General features: G+C 40.3%; 2 protein-coding genes across 4 annotated transcripts in view; one reads left to right on the top strand and one right to left on the bottom strand.

The window, feature by feature from the left end:
- WWP1 (WW domain containing E3 ubiquitin protein ligase 1) overlaps positions 1-2,487 on the top strand; it is a 55,523-nt gene extending 53,036 nt beyond the window's left edge. For all 3 annotated transcript variants that reach the window (XM_077351981.1, XM_077351980.1, XM_077351982.1), the window contains one exon: positions 306-2,487. In XM_077351981.1, coding sequence (XP_077208096.1) covers positions 306-405 — 100 coding nt within the window. In that variant the 3' untranslated portion in view covers positions 406-2,487. The remainder of the gene's footprint in view (positions 1-305) is intronic.
- A 2,785-nt stretch (positions 2,488-5,272) lies between these two features.
- Positions 5,273-22,033, bottom strand: part of RMDN1 (regulator of microtubule dynamics 1) — a 17,523-nt gene continuing 762 nt past the window's right edge. Inside the window, exons 2-11 of the mRNA XM_077351990.1 lie at positions 20,080-20,197; positions 19,786-19,870; positions 18,437-18,596; positions 17,088-17,177; positions 14,330-14,385; positions 11,948-12,035; positions 11,519-11,549; positions 8,896-9,029; positions 7,334-7,391; positions 5,273-6,379 (exon numbers count right to left, since the gene is read on the bottom strand). Of these exons, the coding sequence (XP_077208105.1) occupies positions 7,353-7,391; positions 8,896-9,029; positions 11,519-11,549; positions 11,948-12,035; positions 14,330-14,385; positions 17,088-17,177; positions 18,437-18,596; positions 19,786-19,870; positions 20,080-20,197 (801 nt within the window). The 3' untranslated portion in view covers positions 5,273-6,379; positions 7,334-7,352. The remainder of the gene's footprint in view (positions 6,380-7,333; positions 7,392-8,895; positions 9,030-11,518; positions 11,550-11,947; positions 12,036-14,329; positions 14,386-17,087; positions 17,178-18,436; positions 18,597-19,785; positions 19,871-20,079; positions 20,198-22,033) is intronic.

The raw sequence follows: 22,033 nt of genomic DNA, 5'->3' as shown, positions 1-22,033 counted from the left end.
GCAGGAAATCATGTCTAAGTTGCTGCGTCCTCACAGCCAATGCACTAAAAGGAACTGTTAACAAGAGTTGGTCATTGTGGTCACACACATCAAAAATTCACTCATGGTTGTAACCCCAGCATTACAGTTTTGATTTTTCAAAGGTTATAGTTCTGTCTTCCTCCCAGTTTTTGTCATTTTGGAAAGCAGTACTGGTGTTATTTTGTTGCTGCAAGTAAAGTAGTCATATATAAAGAAATCTATGGAAAATATGAAATATGTAGACACAATCTTATTCCTTTCTCTTTCTCTCTCTCTCTCCTTAGTTTTAATCGTTTAGATCTGCCACCCTACAAAAGCTATGAACAGCTAAAAGAGAAGCTGCTTTTTGCAATTGAAGAGACAGAAGGATTTGGACAAGAATAAAAAGCAAATTCTATTCATGAAGCTCTTTAAGAGACAGGCCAGAGCAACTAAATTGCACAGCTAGCTGTATATAAGCTGTTTCTTCTGTACAGTGATTTTTTTGAACTCTTACAAGTTCTCTGTTCTTCCACAAAGATATGCAAAACAGTTCAACCTTCTCTACTTTATTTATTTCCCCCCTCAGAGACTGGCCAGAAAAAATTGAAGTAGACAGACTTTATTTAAAATGTTTGTTTGTGTGTGTATATATATATATATATATGTATATATATATATAAATACACATTAATGAGCTCTAGTTTTATAGAGCTTTGAAACTTGCATCACAGCCATTCAGAAGAGTCAGGAGATTCTTGACTTTATACAGAAAAATAGTTCAGACTTCTCTATGTTCTCACTTATGCAACATCTTCAAGATTATTTCTATTGCATGGCTGTTATAAAGGTGTTAAAGGCTTAGGCCAAATGTATCCTCACTATGTAGAAAATGCTGCTGGCTTTTTGAAATGATGGAATAAGATATTCTGTCAGCTTAATTTTAAAGAACTGTAATAGATGATAACCCTTTTGCTACGTCAGCGTAGCCAAGGTAATGAGTAAAGCCTTTATTACTTGCACAAGAGTAATGTACAATAAGATGAATGTGATTCATGTTAAAACATTGGTGCCACTGTTCTTACTGTAGAGGCTGAACAGACGATTCTGACTCATTGAGCAGCATTGAAAATTGTTTACATATTACCTTGGGTTATTTCCAAGAGGACAGTAGGTAATCTTCAAGGAAAAAATAAATAAAAGATTCTTACATATTCTCTCCTGGTCTGATATCTTGCAGCCTTTCAAAAACAAAATACGGATGATAAACTTCCATTTCATAGGATAAATTAATTTTTGAGATTTAGGAGGATATGAAAGGTAATGTGAATTTCTCTGCTCATTTTCAGTAATGAATCCAAATGGAAATACAGTTATATAAGCTTTGCACAATTGAGCTAATTTTGTTTGTGTTCAGTTTTATTCCTTTTAAGTTGATGAAAAATTCAGATGTTTCTAATTAAGCATTTCTAAATTCTTTTATTTCATTTAGGCTAAGGCTATATTTGTTGTAAATGCACAATATAAGTGTGTGTATGTGTATGAACACACACATACATTTAAATTGTTTTATCAGTATTGAGGGCATTTGCTAAACTGCAGAGATGTGTAATAAATTCTAAAACTTACAGATGTGAATTATTCAATGCTACTTTTAGCAAATTGTGCTTCCTTATTCTAGAGCATCATTTTAAATAATTACCATTTGTATCATGCTTTCAATACTCGCTGTAAATTCCATTAAATTTAACTTATACAGTTTTGTACACACGTGAAACAGATTTCCTACAAGTAACATTTCTGTAACATATCAAACTGCAAAAAAAAACCTGTAAATGCAGTAGGACTCTGCTATATTTGCGTTCATTTTGTCAATATAGCAGTTGAATTCTGCCAAAATCTTATTTTTCTACATATTGCTACACTTTGTTATTCATGGATATTAACCTGTGAATGCTTGGTAAAAGCACTGAATTGATTAACAGACCTCCTCCAGTCTGTCTTGTTAGTTACCCTATGCCAGGGGTAGTCAAACTGCGGCCCTCCAGATGTCCATGGACTACAATTCCCATGAGCCCATGCCAGTGTTTGCTGGCAGGGGCTCATGGGAATTGTAGTCCATGGTCATCTGGAGGGCCGCAGTTTGACTACCCCTGCCCTATGCATATCAAGATGGTCTTAATATTAGGTTGCCCTCCCAGAGTACACATCAAAAATGTCAATAAACTGTTTTCATTAAATATGTAGAAAAGCAATGAAGTTTGGAATTTACCTGAATTGTTTGTGATAGCTTATATGGAAGAGAGCTTTAAAGTGTCAGAGAAAATGTGGTATGCCTTGAATACTCATTAAGAACGGAGGACTAAGTTGAGTACAGCAGACACTTGATTAATTTGCACTAATGGATGATGGGGAGAACTATTACAACAGCTAATATTGTAAATTGGTAATTAACAAAATAAAAGACAAAGACAGTGCATCACACAATGTACTCTGTCATTTATCAGTTCTTCTCCCCTAATGAATGAGAGTCAAGGGTAATAAATCGATAACTGGGGATGGGGGTAGAGGATAATCAAAATGGGCTTCAAGACAGGTTCAAAAAATAGCAACAGTATGAATTTAATAGTGCTAAAGTAAGTAATTGGCTTCATTAGTATTGCATCCTTTTTTAAAGTCTTTGATTTATGAAAGTATTAGATAAGCTTTAAAAATTGTGTTTTCATTTCACACATACACACTTGGAAGTATTTTTAGAGGCCTCCAAAATTACCTGATTCTTACTGATAAGGAATGTGAAAGTTAAGAGAGAGAAACAGAGAAGGCATCTCTGTTTTCTAGAAGTGAAAAGCAGAACTGAATCCTAGGTTTGTTTTCAGAAGAAATGCCCAGCAACATCATGCTTCATATGTAATGGTGCAATAGGGACTGCAGTGACCTCCCAAGTGGGAAAATGACATTGCCCTAGGTAGATTAGAAACATTAGTCAATTCTTAACATTCAGATGTCTATGAGTTGCTTTGGGGAAAAAAGAGTGGAAGTGCTATCAAATTATATCACTTGACTCTGCCCCCTTCTCCACTGTTGCCTGATTTACAGTAGGAATAGTTTAATTCCTTTTACTACTACTCTTCTGTCATTACATTTGATCTAACTTTACTACTGTGCCTTTTTTCTTTCTGCTAGATAATCTTTATATTGGACTCCATACTTTTGTCATTAATCCATTCTTATGAGAGGCCATGGCAGTCATTTTTTACATATTAAAATATAAAATATGTTACAAATATATCTGGGAGCCTTGGAAATTTCATACTGAATCAGCATGTTCCCCATGCTGAGGAGAATGAGAAAGTAGAAGGAAGCATAGTGTCTGCATCTCCTCCTGTCCAAGGTCTTAAGAGCAGCTTGTCACACTTGCAAACTCTTGGTTAACTGCCTAACTTTCCTTGGTGCCCGGTTTAAATAACATTTTTGAATGGTGGTACAAAGAACATTTCAAAGAGCATTTCAAATAGTAAAGAATTTATTACACGTAAAACTTCTATGCATGTGCAATCTGCACAGTAATATTATAGCCAACTTTCCTCTAAAGACTCAAGGTGGGTTACATTAAAATCTAAATTGCATAAAACCCCCTAACCCGTATAACTCCCAAGGTACCAAGATGGCCAGGTTCCTCATACCTCCCATAGTCATTTAACAAGGTATACGCTAAAGGTTGTATAGCATAGCTCTTGCTCTGGGCGGCCATCTATGAGGATAGAGCTGGGTGTCATCTGCATATTGATGGCAAACCAGCCCACAGCTCCAGGCCAGCTGTCCAAGGAGGAGCATGAAGATGTTAAATAACATGGAGGAGATACTGTGCCCTGTGGTAACCCACAGAGGAGCCCATAGGGGCACGACAGAAACTCCCCCACAACCACCCTGTGTGTCCGGTCCCAGAAAAAGGAACACAGCCATCACAAGGCTGTCTCCACTATCCCAGCTCCGGCAAGGCGGTGGGCCAGAAACTCATAGTTCACCACATCAAATGCGGCTGACAGATCAAGCACCAACACGCCCCAATTCAGTTGGCACAGGAGATCCACCAAGGCAACCAACATCCTGTGGCCAGGACGGAACCCCGACTGGTATGAATTGAGCGCTGAAGTTTCATCCATGTAAGCCAAAAGCCACATAAGCCGGAAGCCATGGCCCTTTCAACTACCTTTCCCAGAAATGCAACATGAGACCGTGTGGTAGCTGGCTGGATCCTGTGATGGCTTTTCCAGTAAGGGATGGAGCACACCCTCCTTCAGCACCCTTGGAAATTACCCTGTGGACAGGGAAAGGTTGACTATCTCTTCGAGGGGGCCTCCTATCTGCTGGTCATTCATTTTGAGTAACCAAATCAGATAGGAATCAAGCGGGCAAGTGGTTACCTTTACCAACCCCAGCAACTTGTCTACTTTAGTTCCTGAGAACCGAATAAAGGAATACCAAAGAAATATGTCAACATAATCATATGCCCTTTAAGCCTGTACATGTCCTATTTTATCTTTTTCTAAGGCAGGCTCTTTAACTTAGAAATTAGTGTTCTAAAATCTTTCAACTTCCTTGGAGTATTTGTGCAGCCAGCCTTTGTGGGAGCTCCAGCCTGAAGTTATCCAAGGATGGAATCAGTCAAACTGGACCCCTTTTCCTCTGTGCCGAATAATTTTATCAAATCTGCCTACCCCCTTTGGGTCAAAGAATCCTTTCTTGAGGTCTTTTGGAAGATACAATCTAGCCTCTTGCATTCCCAAGCCGGTGTCAATTTTATAGGTGTCATATTCCAGCTACTGTGCAACATGTGGGATGTGTGAACTGCTTTTGGTAGATTACACATGCACATGGAGGAAGCCTAAGCGACCCACAGAGGGAATTATATCCTCCCCCGCCCCACTCCTTCCGCATCCTCATCCACTTACCTGCTTACCTGTAGCACTATTGCCTTCCGCTGCACTACCACCAGTCCAGCTATACTTACATCCAGCCAGAGTGAATGAGACGCTAAACAAATGCCTTGCCCCTGCTGGGGTAATTCTTTTGTTATGGGGGATTTAAGCCTTCCCCTTAATTTAACTTTATATTTTTTGGGAAAAATTGTGGGGGGAGGGTGCCAAAGTTCAAAGAGAAGCACTTGTCTGTACATGGCCCCAGGATTTAAGGATCCACAACTGGGGCCTTGTTCTGATTCAGATCTGAAAATGTGGACAAAAACATATTGCAAACAACCAAATAGCCATGGAATGGAAGTAATGACATTTATATGCACACTCAACAATGTGTGAAATAATTATATTGAAAATTCAGAACAGTACTTGGTGAGGACTCAATCTTTGTAGTTTTGCTAAATTAATCTGATATTGTAGCATTTTTTTTCCTGACAGAAGTCTCAAAACAATCAAATTCATATTAAATTCTGAGTCAGAAATTTTATGTGGGAAAGCCCCTTGTAGAAGCACGGTGTCCGATTCTGCTTATGCTGCTTGAGAATGTGTGGCATATGATTAATTTTCTTACATCCGTTGGTCTATAAGCAGCAATTATTTGAGACTTTAGTTACTTTAAAACTGAGTATACAGACTCTGTTTACCCTTTGTGGTTCAAGAAGAACACTACATTTTTACTCAAATACAGTACAAGTTTTACTTAAATCCGAGTGAAGGCAAGGAAGTAGAAGTTAACTATGGTTAACTCATCTGGATCGTCTGAACAGGCCTCAGAACAAAGATCAGAGCCTTCAGCTTATTTGCAGTTATATATTATTGTGTCAAAATATTTCTGCAATAGTGACAGACATGCCCAGCTCAATTAATAGTTTACAGAAATCACGAATTTGGTACAAAGTTTCTGAAACATACGCAAGATGAAGCAGGCATATCCTCAAGGTCAAAGGAAATATCAAACAGTAATTCCTGTCTAGAGTATTTCTTTGACTAAAACATTTCCCCCAAGAAATTCTACTAAGGTGTAGAAGAGGGGATTTCTGTTAAAAGAAGTATGTTCCCCACAAGATAAGCAGGCAGCAATCTTTACAGATACAAGGTAGTTTCTAATTTCTGTGTCTATATTTCGGGTCCAAGATGTTACGTGAATGGGTTTCTCTTCAGTCACAATGTAGGATAGTCAAACAACATGCTGGCTTGACTTGTGTGCATCTTTCCTAAGGGAAGTGGCTCCTTACAATTGGCCAAGACTTCTGTATATGGTCCCTGCATTAACAAAGATTCCCTATCTGTTTGAACAAGAGTGGCCGCTGTGCTCAGTTGAACGGTGGAAAGTGTTGCATTGCTCCTCTTTGTAAGTACTTAATTTGCATTTTCAGTACATCAAGGCTCTTCTGGTTCATCTTAATATGAAAACAAAGGAAATCTACTTTAGAAACAGTTATTGCTTTATCTGAAGTACACCCAGCTCTGTTCATTGAAGCTTTTATTACATTGCTGTTTCCTACTATTTGGCATTCAGTTTTTGTTTTCACAACCTTTTCTGCCTCTGTGACTTTTTCCTGTACTATTTCAACAGATGCACTAGCCAAAGAGAAAAAATCTCAGAGTCGGTTCTTTTAAATATTCTTCTGCTCACAACTCTTAAGACCATATTTATTCTCAATCTTCCTGCTAGCAAGCTTGCAGGAGTGCAGGGCCTACACAAACAATCTGCAGTACCAGACCTAGAGCTCTAGAAACACCTTATTATTCCTTCTGTTCAAGTAAAAAGTGGTCTTTTAATTTGAACTATCTCGCCAAGGAGCAGAAGAAGAGACATTAGGGGGGCGAGAGGGAATTGTTTAGATTGCTTAGATGGTTTTCTGTCTTTATACTCTTATAAAAATATAAATAATTTTTTAAAAAAATTATTATTCCTTGTTCTAATAACGCAAGTTACCTGCTATGATGATTTTTCCCACTTTCCTTCCTCAGAGGCAAGATTTTCTGCATTTTTCCCTTTCTGACTGAGCAGCCTTAGTCATCTGTTTTCTTCTTTTGTGAAGAACAATGGCTGTCCTACCCTGTCACTGTATAATATTTTACTGCTGGCTAAGCCTTGGAACTTGAGGAAAGGGACCAGGGCTTCCTGTTTGAGGAGAGAAGCAATGACTGCCTCCTACTCTGACTGCTCTGAGGCCTACTGGGATAGGCAATACACAACACCCACCACCCTGTAGGTAGGGTATTCAGCCATCCAACCCAGACATTTTCACTGTCACTGTGGCCCTTCAACTGCAGTTTCATCAGAGGACACCTCTTCCAAAGGTTGCTCAGTAATAAGATCAAAAGCAGTGCCTCAAAGTGATCCTTACATTTCAATTAGCAATCTTGTCACAAAGAATTTAACAATTCCTGAGCTTCTTTTTGGACCTGAAGAGGAAAGAAAGAAAAAGGATAAATGTGTCACCAAATACAAATGTATCTGTCATCTTTATTCCTACGTGCAACCACAAGAGGATGTATACAGGAACCACCTGGACCTGGGACATCTGGGTTCAAGTGGGTTATGACAGGCCTTGGGTGACCTTGGGCCAGTCACTGCCTCTTAGCCTAACCTCCTAGCACAAAAGGCTGCTGTAAATGGACCAAATGCTATCGATTGCATCCTGAGCTCTTGAAGGAATAGGGATACACAGCTATGATTGGAATGAGTGATCTTTGGGTGTATTCCTGTTATCACTTGTTGATTTATTGCTTTTCAAGGTTACTAATTCAGGCTTCCTCTCCCCACAATAGATGATTAAATCAATAGCAGTTTCAGTTCATTCATACAGGAGAAATACCTAAGAGGAAGAAGGTATGAGAAGGGCCATAAAGACAAAGCATGAAGGCAGGAAATGAGCATATTGTAGGACCTGAAGGATTTTCATTAAAAGTACTTTGGCAGATCAGATTAGCAGTCACTGGCAATCAAACTATTTCATGATTGAAGTGGGCTAAATATACAATTTAAGGGCGAACTAATAGAATAATGTTGGAAGGGACCTCATGGGACATCTAGTCCAACCCCCTGCACTATGCAGGACACTCACGACCCTATCACTCATCCACTGTAACATGCCACCCCCTTGAGCCTTCACAGAATCAGCCTCTCCGTCAGATGGCTGTCTAGCCTCTGTTTAAAAATTTCCAAAGATGGAGAATAATATATCGTTAATGCATGTTTAGCATTTCAACAGATTATTAGCATGCTAGTGTATAGTTAGCATTTCAGAATAGCACCTGGAAGATGCTATTCCAGTCCCCACTCGGCCATGGAAGCTGACTGGGTAATTTTGGCCTAGTAACACTAACTAAGAGCCTCTTGTGGCACAGGGTGGTAAGGCAGCAGACATGCAGTCTGAAGCTCTGCCCATGAGGCTGGGAGTTCAGTCCCAGCAGCTGGCTCAAGGTTGACTCAGCCTTCCATCCTTCCGAGGTCGGTAAAATGAGTACCCAGCTTGCTGGGGGGTAAACGGTAATGACTGGGGAAGGCACTGGCAAACCACCCCGTATTGAGTCTGCCATTGAGGCTGTGGAGGAAGTGGGGCTGATAGTAGCAGTTCAACATTTTGGGTAAGTTTTTAGATTTGTTTGCCAATTTGGCAGGGTATCCCCGAAGTTTATGTGAATATCTTCCTTTTCTCTACTTGGCCCCTATTCACAGACTTAAGTATCTGCAGCTGAGGCCAGGTTGAGAATTAGATACATTGATGGGCTTGCATTATAAATGCATCCATTTCGAAACACTCAAGTTATTGCACTTGTACAGTAATAAGAAAGGCCAGAGTTCATTCCCCCCAGCACATTTTAAAGATTGCTTTAAAAAAAGCCTGAAAAACAACAACAGAGAAATGTTACATTGGACTGCAGTGATAGCCAATGGACTATTTACCTGCTTATCTTCCTCTGTATGGGCTACACGTTCCTTGGCTTTGGTTAACCACAAAAGGGCCATCTTTTTGTTGTTTAACTTCATGTAGGACTTTCCCAAGAACAGCAAATTTTTACTGTAGAAGTTTGGCTCAACTACACAGAAGTGGTAATGAAAGAAAAAAACTGTTACCTTGTTATAGTGTTTTCCAACAGTTAGACTGCTATTTATGAAGCAGATTCAAATGGATGGCTGTGTTGGTCTGAAGTAGCACAATAAAATCAGAGTCCAGTAGCACCTTTAAGACCAACAAAGATTTATTCAGGGCGTGAGCTTTCGAGTGCAAGCACTCTTCGTCAGACTATGATTTTCAAGAGCTATTGGCTATGTGATATCCTGTATTTGTAATACTGATGATGTTATATGATGTTATATTAAGACTACAATTGCAGCCACTGAAGAAGTAATAGAAAGCGGGATTGAATACCTGGGACCCCCTTCTGGATGCAAAATTATTTAGCATTTAATAAATCTCAAGACACACAACCTTTTGCCTATTGGTTTTGTCTGCTTCGGGTGTATTTCTACAAGAAACCAAGGGTCTTTCTTCATTTGGACTATGGCAGCTTCTAGATGGGTTTCTCAACTTTTTTTGTTACTTTTGAGAGACCCCTGAAACTACCTCAGGCTTCAAGAAACCCCCCAAATGGTGCAATTGTGCAGAATCTGGTTGGGAAGCACTGCTGTGTACAAGCTCACCTACTGGACAAAATCAGAGTCCAGTAGCACCTTTAAGACCAACAAAACACTGGGGGGGGGGTAAACCTTTCACACAGACAGCCCCCCCCATCTCAAACAACCCAAAACAATGCAGCATCTAATAGGCACTGGTACTAGAGCTTGCAACAAACCCAGATGCCAACTTTGCTGCCACACACTCCAATGCCACAATTACTGGACCTAACAACATCATCTACACCATCAAAGATACACTTGCTCATCATCCAACATTGTATATGCCATCAAATGCCAACAATGTCCCTTTGTTCTCTACATGGGCAAACAGGTCAAACCCTCCGCCAAAGGATTAATGGACACAAGTCTGACATCAAAAACCACAGAACTGAGAAACCTGTAGGGGAGCGCTTCAGCCTTCCAGGGCATTCAATAAGGGACCTGAAAGTAGCTGTTTTATTGCAAGGGAACTTCAAGAACAGGCTAGAAAGGGAGCTTGCAGAGATGCAAGCTCTTACAACACTCAAAACTATGACATACCCTGGCCTCAATAAGGAGATAATTTTGTTTTGTTTTTTATCTCACTAAGCATGCGAACCTTGTTTAACTCGTGTATCCACATTCCTCACAATTTATTTTATTTGGGACAGTGTGACTGTAAGGTGAAGTTAGTGAAATGTAATGGAATTTTGAGTTTAACTCCCTGGTCTCAGGATGAGATCATTACCAGCGCAGCATTTCACTTGCAGGGATGTTTCATGGAGATGGATGGGGCTAGCAGCAAATGGTGGGGTGGGAGCCCTTGATCATTGACATAGACAGTTTTATTTCTCCTATGTTTTTGTGAAGTACAACTGAATTCGAGGGCACTGATTGGCTGTTTTGGCAAAGAATTATCCTATGGCTGTATTTGGATGTTGTGACACAGTTTACTAATTTGACAGAATTAACTTTTGCTTTATATTCCCACGGTCATGATGGTAGTTCAGAGTCTGAGGAAGAGTGCTTGCACTCGAAAGCTCATGCCCTGAATAAATCTTTGTTGGTCTTAAAGGTGCTACTGGACTCTGATTTTATAGTGTCCCAACAGAATCAGCTACCTTCCAGGATAAGTTGTAGGAGGTCATGAGGAAACCAAAAACTTAAGGAATAAAGGGGCTGGCTGATGTATGACATGTGCCAATGAAGGAGGCTTGAGGGTTTTAGCAAAAAATTATTATTGTTATAGGTTTCCTCAGACTGCTAAAATTTGAGAGCTGCTGGGTTGTTCCATTTCCCTAGGAACAATTGAGGCTAGAAACAATACAATTTCTACTTTACCTCACCAGCAGGCATTAAAAAACCCCATAATTACTACAACATTATTTCCTAACACAGTGGTATTGCTTTGCACAGCAAACACATGTATGCATTTTTCTAGTGTCTGCCCACCCTATTGGGTGAAATATTACTTACTGCTTCTTAATAAATAGGGCTTATTTTTAACAGGCTCTCTACAGTTGAAAAGGCCATGATTAAAGATGTTTCTATACAAACATACATTGTTTTGAAGTAAGTTCCAGATATGAGCCACAGTACTTAAAGGAGAATATGAAACAGGAATGGTGCTGACCCAAGATTTTAATCACAGAACAAGTCCATGGGTTTTGATTTTTGGGATATGAGAAACAGTGTCACTTTTCAATTCATGATCTACTAAGACTTTTCATGGCAGGGCAATTTACAAAATTGGAGAGTGTCCTGAAAGACACTTACAACCTTATTAAACTCCCAGAGGACGGTCATATGAAGATGTTGCCTGCCCCTTTGAGTCTCTCCCTATTTCTGATGCTAGCCAGGGATGTAAAAGAGACTCTTTGTAGTGTTTGGGGTTTAAATTTAAAATGCATCAAGTTTCCTAAAAACTTACTATCTTCAGCTGTCTGGAAATACCGCAGAGCCTGGAAAACAATGACATTAAGGTTAGCCAAGCATTGCTTAAGCAATCCAAGTCCCTTTACTAAGGACTAAATATTCTACAGAACAAGAAACTGTACAAGATGATGCGTTTCATACTCTTAAACTTATTTTTATAGACTGTGTTTTAAAGGAGGGCATATTTATTGAGAACATGCTATTCAAATCAGTGGAAATTTGTTTTGCTTGATGTGTCCTGGTGCTGCTTAGTTAAACAGCTAATCAGCTTTAGTGCACTGACATTTCTTTAAAGGGTCAAGTTTCATCTATTTTACTGCACTACAATCATTCCCTTTAAATGGACTGCTAAATCTTCCTCTTACATTGATAAGACCACACTAACAAAGAGAAATCTATGGAGGGAATACCGGCAACACAGTACCTCATCATAGGTGGAGCTGGGTGGGGTTGCAAATAAAACTGCAGCTATTTTGCTCTGGTACCATGGCATTTCAGCAAATACGTAACACCTACAACAAACGAAAGAAATGTGCAGCATGCCTTAGATCTCTACATTTTGTTTACATATTTGGGAAAAGTATACTGGAACTTCCAAAGGCATATTTATGGACCTCAACTAAAAGAGATCAAAAGTTCTAGTCCATTCCTCCCCAGATAGAACTTCCAATAAACAAACTCAAAAAGTGATTATGAGGAAGCACTGGGAATGAACCAAACACCTACAAGGCAGACAACTAAGATAGTACTAACTAAATCACACTTAGTAGTTTTGCTACATTTTTGCCCTATCACTCCTAGGCTTCTCCACCTTATTCTCACAAAAGTCCTGTGAGATAGGATATAAGCTGAGATACAGAGATTGGCTCAAGGTCTCTTAGCTTCACAGCTGAGAAGAAATATGAGCCCAGGACTAACAATAACTGCTATTCCATACTGCAAACAAAGCACCAGTGGTAGAACCACTGAACCACAAAACGGCAGAACCATCTGAGGACATAGACTGAGGACTGTCTTATCTTTGTGCCCCAAGACTGCCAGCAGTGCCATCAAGAACAAACAGCCCTTGGGTGCTTTATACTTGTTTTTTTTTTTACTATACTTGTGCTTGAGAACTTTTACTGCTTTGGGAGTGAGGCAAGGCACGAATGCTCAAATTAAACACAGAAAGTTGCTAGCCAACTTATTCAAATGAAAATTTCCTCCTTTCCTTATATCCAATAAAAGCTCTATGATACATCGAATTCAAGTCGGGGGTAGTTGTTCATCTCTTATCACCCAATAGACAAAAGGAGTTAAAAAAACCCGCAACTGCTGGAGTTCATTTTGGTTCCGTGTCCTGAGAAATGAGAACTAAGCACTGCCTAATTGAAAAACTTAACACTTATCTACAATGCAATATTACAGTGTAGCAATGTCACATAAGACATGTAAATGAGCTTGATCACAACACACTGCAGAACTCTGAATAACACAATCCCAGGTGGCATGTTTAGCAACAGAATCACAGCAACTGGATTGAAACTAAAGGGGCTTAGTAACAAGTACTTATTTCAGACGGGCATTTCAATCAACTAGGGATTTGATATAAATTAAATACATTTATTAAATTTTATGAATTAATTATATAATAATAAATAAATATTTTAATACTTATCACCTATATTTATTTTATCCCACCGACCTAAGAAGGCTTCCCATGTAACATGCTGCTTGGCTTACAATGGAATAAAGTCGCAGGTATACATGGTACAGAACCCAGGCGGTTTCAAAGTGGCCATGGCTATACAATTGCCAGTCCACCCACAGCTTTAAGCAGCTGCATGAAAATTACGTTTTATCAGCAGGCATTACAAGAAAGAAGTGGAACACAAGGAGTAATCTCTCAGTCCAGCTTCTTTGGTACAATCTCACGCACACAAAAGTGAGTTCCCTGGGATATCAAGCAAGCAATCTTTAAACCGCCCGTGGCGCCGCGGGCGCCACAGACTAAATAAATGGTTAAGGGGCCTTGAGGTGGGCTTTGTCCGTGATGAGGAAGGGTCCGGATTGGACCCTTCCTCATGACAGACAATCGGAGGGACCAATCGGCAGGCGCGAAGCACCTGCCGATTAGTCCCTCCGATTCCCAGCCCCAGCAACTGCGAGCCGCGCGCAGCGCGGCTCGCAGTTGCTCGCGGCTTGATGCGCGGAAAGGCGCTTCGTGCCTCTCGCCGCGTCAGCTTGCCGCCGCCGAAAGAACGCCGCCGACCAAGCCGCCGACCAGCCCGCCGCCGCCGACCAAGCCAGCCACCGACGACGAGGAAACACACCCACCCACAGTAAGTGCCTAGCGCCCGCTGCATTTAGCTGCAGCGGGCTTGATTACTAGTACTTTATAATCCTGATGAACAGCCAGACAGAAAAATATATGATAATAAAGAATGCTTATAAATTGAATTAAAATAAATAGGTAGACCAGGAAGGAAATTTTGTATAACATCTCTCCTAGGACGATGACCATCATAATCTATTAGAGCAATTCAGGACATTTAGCAGGGATTATGACGTATATGGAAAAGAGTATGGGTAGAAACATTTTGTAGTCTAAGCAGCCTACAAAATAATCCACAAAAAACCCTGAACAGACTGATATTATTGACCTCTTTTAAAACACAAACCAGCTTTATAAAGCTGGCTAGCATCGCCCCTGCTCAGACCAAAAAACACCTCTACTAGGTAGCTATCATAATACAGCTACAAATCCTTCTCTCAAAAGGATATTATTCATGTCAAATGTTTTTTGTTTAAAAAGACTCTTTCTTACCAAACGCCCATAAGATGAAGTGAAGTGGCATCTGTGGGATTCAAATCAATTGCTTTCTGCCAAGACAAGGTTAAGAAGTAACAGCTGGTCAGTAAGAGATGGCTTAAAACTGATTCTCCTCTATAACTCTTCTCCCCAGTTTGCAGTCATGGCAAAACCATATTTCTGGAAGTTCGTGCTATGCTATAGAGCAGCTTTTCTCAAACTTTTGACCATGGGGGGACCCCTGAAATATTTTTTTCAGACTTTGAGGACCCTGGAAGTTTCGTCAGCTGGCCGTGCCCCACCACACCCCTGGAAGCAACATCACTACCTGCACCCTTAGCCCTCTTTTTGTTCCCTCCCCCTCTTTACTACTACGATGGCATTGCTTCTTGTAGGTCAGAAAGAAGAGTACCAGTTGAAAAGACAGCCTAGACCCCTCCCCCAATACCATGCCATTTCAGAGCTCCTGAACAGTGGTCCCCAACCTTTCTGAGGCTGGGGACCGGCAGGTCATCGGGCTGCGCCCGCGTGGACCACACCCGTGGCCTGCGCCCACACATCGGCTCGCAGCCACACGCCGCGCATCGGGCCACGCCCGCGCATTGGCCCGCGCCCGCACGGGCCGCGCATGCGTGATGCGCGGCCCGGCCCTGATTCCCTCTCCTTGCCCTCCCGCAGTAAGAAGCTTCCCGGGCCACAAGCTTGCGGCCTGGGAAGTTTTTTACTGAGGGGGGGGCGGGGAGAGGGAGCCGCGGCCCGGCGCCATGGCATTCGCGGCCCAACACCGGGTCACGGCCCGCAGGTTGGGGACCACTGCTCCTGAATATCTCCTTCAGAACTCCTATGGACCCAAAGGATCCCTGGCTAGGAATCGTTGTTCTAGGGAATGGGAATAGCTTCCATGTTCAATAACCTTTACACCTTTGCAGCAGATTACCAATTAAACAAATGATTCAACAAACTAAAAGCATTATTCCTGTTTCATTCTATTTCCAATCCAAACAACTCATTACTCAATAAAAGCAGCGTTTCAGGCAGAGCAGGTGACAAAATATATTCTCAGAACATTAAAACATTCCTGACAAGGTGGAGGTGATGCTGGCACCCAGTCAGCATGAGCGTAATGAAGGCTTATTTGCTGAAAATAAAATCATGATACAACCAAGAGATGTGAAGTGGTATTATCACATATTTGAATATTTAGGTCACTTCAATAAGTCAAGGAAAAATAATAAAATACATGAACAGCTAACTCCTCTTAAAGTGCTATTATCATTTTTAATTGCTGGTGGGTAAATACCCAGTTCCTCTAAAAGCACTACTTTTTCCTTAAAGCGCTGAGGGAAGCAACCATTGGGTTGGACCTAATGACTCCCTTCTGCTAAGTGAGAAGCCCTGACCTGTAAACAGAACCACTTACTAGGAAAAAGTCACTTGATTCAACCCATTTAAGTTGTAGCCCCAGCAACCAGGCATCTTTAAAACAAGCATGAACAGTTTGCATCCGTCCAGGCACTTCTGAAGAAATCTTTAAAAGTCTTAGAATATCCAGCAAAATGGATAATGTCAATACGAGTATGTCAATACAATTGAGGGATGAGCCAATAAATAAGGCAATGAGATTAGGGCTGTATGATGCATTCAATGATGCAAAATTCTATTGCAGTACCCTCTTTTAAGCAAATAATTTTTCTAACTTTGTGAATCATCTAGTGCAGTGCAAACCTCTGTAGAAACCCCTCTTGAATAATTCAGTTTTGCACAGTTTACAGAAAGTCATGAGAGCAGGAGCCCTTCTGACTTCCTCAAACACAAGCTGGAGGCCACAATGGAGAAGGAACATGTTATCAGCAGTTGTTCATTTTCCCCATTTGCAGGTTGGGACTTGCAGAAGCCCCGACTCTGATGAATGAATTAAAGCTGTCATTGAAAAACATAGGGGGGGGGGGGGAGGCTGGCTCACAGATACACAATATGACTACAGCCAAGGGAGCTAAGTTGGGAAAAACTCAGTAAATCATTATGAACAGAATAGGGAAATGTAACAAAAGAAAATTCCTGGAACATGAATCAACAACAGGAGATAATGGGAACTGTGGAACTGTGTCAAGGTTATGAAAAACTGAAGTGGCAAGTCTTTTACAGCAACTTCAATTCAACATGCAAAAGTCTGAGGGAGGAATAGAAACATGAATTCCAGGCTTTATTCCTTTAGCTTATGGCCAGAGAAGACAAAAAGAAGAAGAAGAAGAAGAGTTGGTTCTTATATGCCGCTTTTCCCTACCCAAAGGAGGCTCAAAGCGGCTTACAGTCGCCTTCCCATTCCTCTCCCCGCAACAGACACCCTGTGGGGTGGGTGAGGCTGAGAGAGCGCTGATATCACTGCTCCGTCAGAACAGTTTTATCAGTGCCGTGGCGAGCCCAAGGTCACCCAGCTGGTTGCATGTGGGGGAGCGCAGAATCGAACCCGGCATGCCAGATTAGAAGTCCGCACTCCTAACCACTACACCAAAACTAAATATTATGAGGTGCACGTATAAGCAAACTTTCAGCCCTATCCCCTCCTGCTTCAGTCAGCTAAAATAATGCCTGGCCCAGGAGGGGGTGTAAGTGGGTGCCAGGAACTACATGACAGGGCAAAGTGAGAGTTTGCAATGCAAAGGGGGAAACAGCGAAAATTGCCCCAGTAGTTTTTCCACTGGTGGAACTACTTTTTCTGACCAGGACACATCATGAAACTAAAAAGACACAAACAGAAAGTTCTTTTAAATACCTGGAAGTGTTCCTTGATAACAAAAGCATTTGCAATTTTCGTCTTCATTCCTTCATAATCTCCTACATCACTGATGCAGATGGCATACCACTAAACAAACAAAAATATTAAAATGATTATTTAGAAATACTAGAATTTAGATTTGGTGACAATAAATCTGAAATGACTACCATTTAGGTAAGTCACTAGATGTACAAATTCACCCATTCTGTAAATAGCACATTAAAAGTTTTAGTTCAATACCTATGTAGTTTGCTAAAATCACTAATAGTAATCAGGAGTAATGATGACACTTCAAGAGTCTGTCTTCCCTCAACTTTAAAATTTGTTTGTTACTCATGTAAACATTCATGAGTATCAGAAACACGAATGGATAGATCTGATGGAGAAAGAAAAACGTCTCCATTTTCTGTAATGCTAGAATTTCAGGTTAACCAATCAAGCATCTTGTCTCTTTGAAACATTGTCAACGAAAATAACAAGTACTTCAAACTGCAATTTCTTCTAGGGGGGACTCTAATTTGCAAGGCAACCATAAATCAGTTTGCTGGTTCAGATGTCTCAGAGATTACTTTATTTCAAATCCAAAATAAGTACTGTATTTGCTGGCGTATAAGACGACCCCCCAACATTTCCACTCAAAATATAGTTTGTTACATTACATTACAGTACTATGGGCCACTATGGGCAGCTATGTCTATCCCAACTGAAGTGCACCCGGCGTACAGGATGACCCCCCCACTTGGAGGCATGTTTTTCAGGGGGGAAAAGTAGTCTTATACACCAGCAAATACTGTAATTATCTAACGATGCATGGGGGAAAGTAATCCAAAGCTCCTTCAATGCTAGGACACATTACACGTTGCAATTACATCACAACCATGTCACGAAACAGTAAAATATCACTGGTGATCCTTACAGAGGATCCAACTATTTCTTACTGGTGCTAGTATATTACTACTACTAACTATTCTGGGACATGCCAAATAAACTCAAAAGAAATTGACAAGTTGACAGCAGCTGCAGTAAAACTGTTACTGATATTAGATGTGGGTCCTTTTGATATTCAAAAACTCTTAACAAGGCCCATTTTCACACCGTATAATTACTAAGTGTTTCTGAAACACTCTTACAGACTCAGAGTAGCGGTGACCATCTGCTGTAGAACAGGTAGATTTTAGACCAGGAAGAGTTTCAGGACATTAGCTTTCGTGAGCCAAAGCTCCCAGATATCTGATGAAAGAAACTTGAAAACCTTGCTGGTCTCTAATGTGCTACTGGACTCCTATTTCTACATATGAGAGAGAGGGCAAGCTATAGCGCTATTTAGATTATACTGCCTAGCTCACCTTGTGTACTGCAAAACAGGATGGGTCTTTTTCAAGGGCTTTCTTTGCATACCCAAGGGCTTCATATGTCAACTCTTTCTTTTTCTCTGGAGAAGTCTGACTGAGTTGAGCAAGGTCATGTGATGCTCGTGCCAAGCGCCACAGCAACTCTGCATTCTCACTAAACAGAAACAGAATGCTTTAATCCATTAAACAAGCTATCAGTTCCTGGATCACAAATAGCCGAATATCCCACAAATTCCTCTTTCCTTTTCTGAATGATATTTTTGTATTTAAAGATTAATTGGGGACCCAAGGCAGCTTCTATCATTCTTCCATTTTATTTTCACAGCAATAATCCTTTAGCCTGAGAGTGTGTGACTGGTCCAGGGTCAACCAGAAAGCTTCCAGGCAGAGTGGGGATTCAAACATAGATCTCCCAGAACATAGCAGAGTGCTGCATCATGCTGGCTCCCTGATTACACTTAGCATTACAACTGTGTCACTGTTTCCACTAACCATGGCATAATTCTGGGTATGCAGAAGATTGTTTCATTGGCTTCTGGTCTATAAAGCACAGGTTAAACTTCAATCAATCAAATCCACGAGATCCAAATCACTCAATGCCTTTAAGCTGTTTTACACTGTGATAAGGAGATGGAGTTCATAAACCTCATGATCCCACACAGGAAACTGACAATATTTTGAGAGGGACAGGCACAAACCAGTTTCAGCATAAACTTAAACTGGTTCGGATCCCCTCAACTGGTGTGTCTTCCCAAACGTTTACCGGACTATTGTCCAGTTTGGCCTCATTCCAGCCATCAGCTGTGAGCCATTAAACATGTCTGATGTACAAAATGGATGGGTTAAATGATTATGATTACCTGAGTTCTTGATGGCTGACACCCATTTAACACTTTCCAGATAACTCTTCCCTCTTTCTCCCAGCTAAGAGGGTCTGAACTGGCTGGTTTGGGAAATTTCTGTCTCAGTTTGGGGGCTGCTAAGTCAACAGGCACAGACATGAACACTACTCTAAGGAACTCAACTGGCCAATTCTTCCTCTTTGGAATCACCTGAAGTCTTAACTGGTGGCAAGTAGGGGATTTGTCATGCTGCTACTCTACCTTTGACTATGCAGTGCCATGGCACAAGCAGCCCTTCTCCCTGCATTTCCTGACAAATATCTCCATATTGACATTTAGAATATTATCACAGTTGGCTTCATGGAATATCTGACCAGTTAGCTAAGCAGTATAACATCTCTGACTGTAATCCTAGCTTTACTGTGTTAAAATGGATTAAGTGGAATACACAATGGACACAGTGAATTCAAGATGGCAAGAGGATGATAAACAGCAATGTACCTGCTTTTGTGCTTCTCTAGCAAATGACAAAGTTTTTCAGTTTCTCCACTCCCATACAGGTAGTCTGCTTGATCTAGAATGTCACCTATTTGGAGTAAATTAAAGCAGAAAAATGTCAATAGCATAGCTAATCAAAAGACAGTACTGTAATAAAATTAGGCACACAAATTCTAATATCAAGAAATCTAAAATTTTCTCCATTCTACTTCATTGATTGTAACATAGGAAAATGTTAACAGCAAAATTCTGTTAAACAAGATGAGAGAATTACAATTGTAATTTAAAAAATCTTACTTTGGTCATCAGCATGAACCTTAGAAGACTGGGAGATTAATACATATGTTTCATATCCCAAGTAAGACAGTACTGAGAATGCAAGCCCTTTTCTGAAACAACTGGGTTTTCCATGGATCTGAAAGACAAAAAGGCTAAAATTCTAAAGAACAACACTTGAAAAACAAGAAACCTATATGGATAAGCCTGGCCTTTTGGCATAAAAGCCATATACTCCAAGTTGGACAGAACCCCAGTGACTCTAAGATAGCTCAGTTTCATGTTTTGGCACTATGTAAACAAGACTTGACCTCATGCCTTCCCTCTTATCTTTGCCCAGTTCTACTAGATTAGTAACTTCTAATTTAGTGCAAACTATCGCTTTCCATTACACAAGAACTAGCAATCTTGCATGGTTTGCATATACCCTCCATAACAAGCCTATAAATCAGAATCAAACCATGGTTTGTAAACATGGTTTGCAGTGAAAGCTCAAACACAGTTTTCTGTTTTAGATGCATTTTGTTGGTTCCCTGTCACAGCCCACAAAGGAAGAAGGATGTATAACCACAGGGATCATACTTACTGCATCAAACCATGCTTTGGCATTATGTCTGAACTACTAAATTTGAAACACAGAAACCAGCTTAACCCATGACATATACGGTGATTTTGAGATTTCCAGGATTGGTTTAAGAATGGGCCACCCAGGAAATACCCTTCTAAGTAAAAGCTTTAAGTAAATGTTTTGTCTTCATACTGAAACAGCTACTTCAGTACAAAGTGATGCATATCTATGCACATTCATACAGAGCTTAGCCTGACTGCAGGAGTACAAAAATATTACTATACATGAATGACAGACTTCTATTTCATGTTACATATTTTGACATATCCAATAGAGTCATGTGTGTTAGCAATTTCTCTCATAATATCCTGAAAATTTCACTTATAATTCAACTGTGTACCCGTTAAATATTTTGGGGAGGTAGATCCTGTAGCAACTCAAGAAAATATTTTAATTACCAAATCTCAGCATTCTGTGTTTAGGCCCTGCCTCGTATGTCAGCCCTGATGAGCAACACGTGAAATAGGTCAGTATTAGGAGATGCAAGAACTGTGTTTATTTTCAGCTTTATCATTAACCAGATTGCAGTTATTCAAGATATATGTATCCTGATATAAACACAGCCGGATCCTAATGTACTGCAAACAGTCCATTAATTTTGACATAATTTACAACCAAATAATTAAGTTTGTATCCTAGTGGACTTTAATCTATTCACTTTTAGTTTTAGTATATGCCAATAAAAGTACTGTACTCTGTGTGTGCTGTACTCTGTACTCATCCAAACTATGAAGTTATATTCAGTTCCACTGTGTTTAAATAGAACATCCAGATTTTGAAAGAACTCGTTTTTGTGGCAAGCTATATTAAAAAATACAGTCGACACTCCCTTAACCCAAACTGTATATCATATTTATGTATTACTTATTTAAATCACATACCCTATATACACTTAAAGAAATCAACAAGCTTGAAGCCTCATCAGTAAGGGGGAGGAGTTGGAAATCTCACCCCTTTCCATCCAAGATCTAAGGTCTCAGGGACTTGAACAGAATTTTTCCTGCATCTCTTTGTTTTCTTTAATTGACACTTAGTAATCTATATTTTTGAAGCATTTTCAAGTCCTCATCAGGCTTTTTCTTTTAGTTGATGTACAACCCCCCTCCCCCAATATCTAAATCCCCTTACAATATAGAGAAGATTCCCTTCCCACAATCTTGGTTGCAGGTGGTCTGGTTTTGCTGTTTTCATTGTCTGCATGGAGGCCAGCAAGTTTAGTTATCTATATATCAAATTCTGAACATGGTTCCTGAGCACGGATCAAAAGAACAACACAATGGGGTCGGATACAAAGTAGAATCTTTGTAAAGGCTAAGTTTGCAGAAGAACAGAAAACAAAAACAATGT

The sequence above is a fragment of the Paroedura picta genome, chromosome 9, assembly GCF_049243985.1.
Source record: "Paroedura picta isolate Pp20150507F chromosome 9, Ppicta_v3.0, whole genome shotgun sequence".
Classification (NCBI taxonomy): Eukaryota; Metazoa; Chordata; class Lepidosauria; order Squamata; family Gekkonidae; genus Paroedura; species Paroedura picta.
The sequence above is the reverse complement of the archived record's forward strand: the minus strand, read 5'-3'. Positions and strand labels throughout refer to the sequence as shown.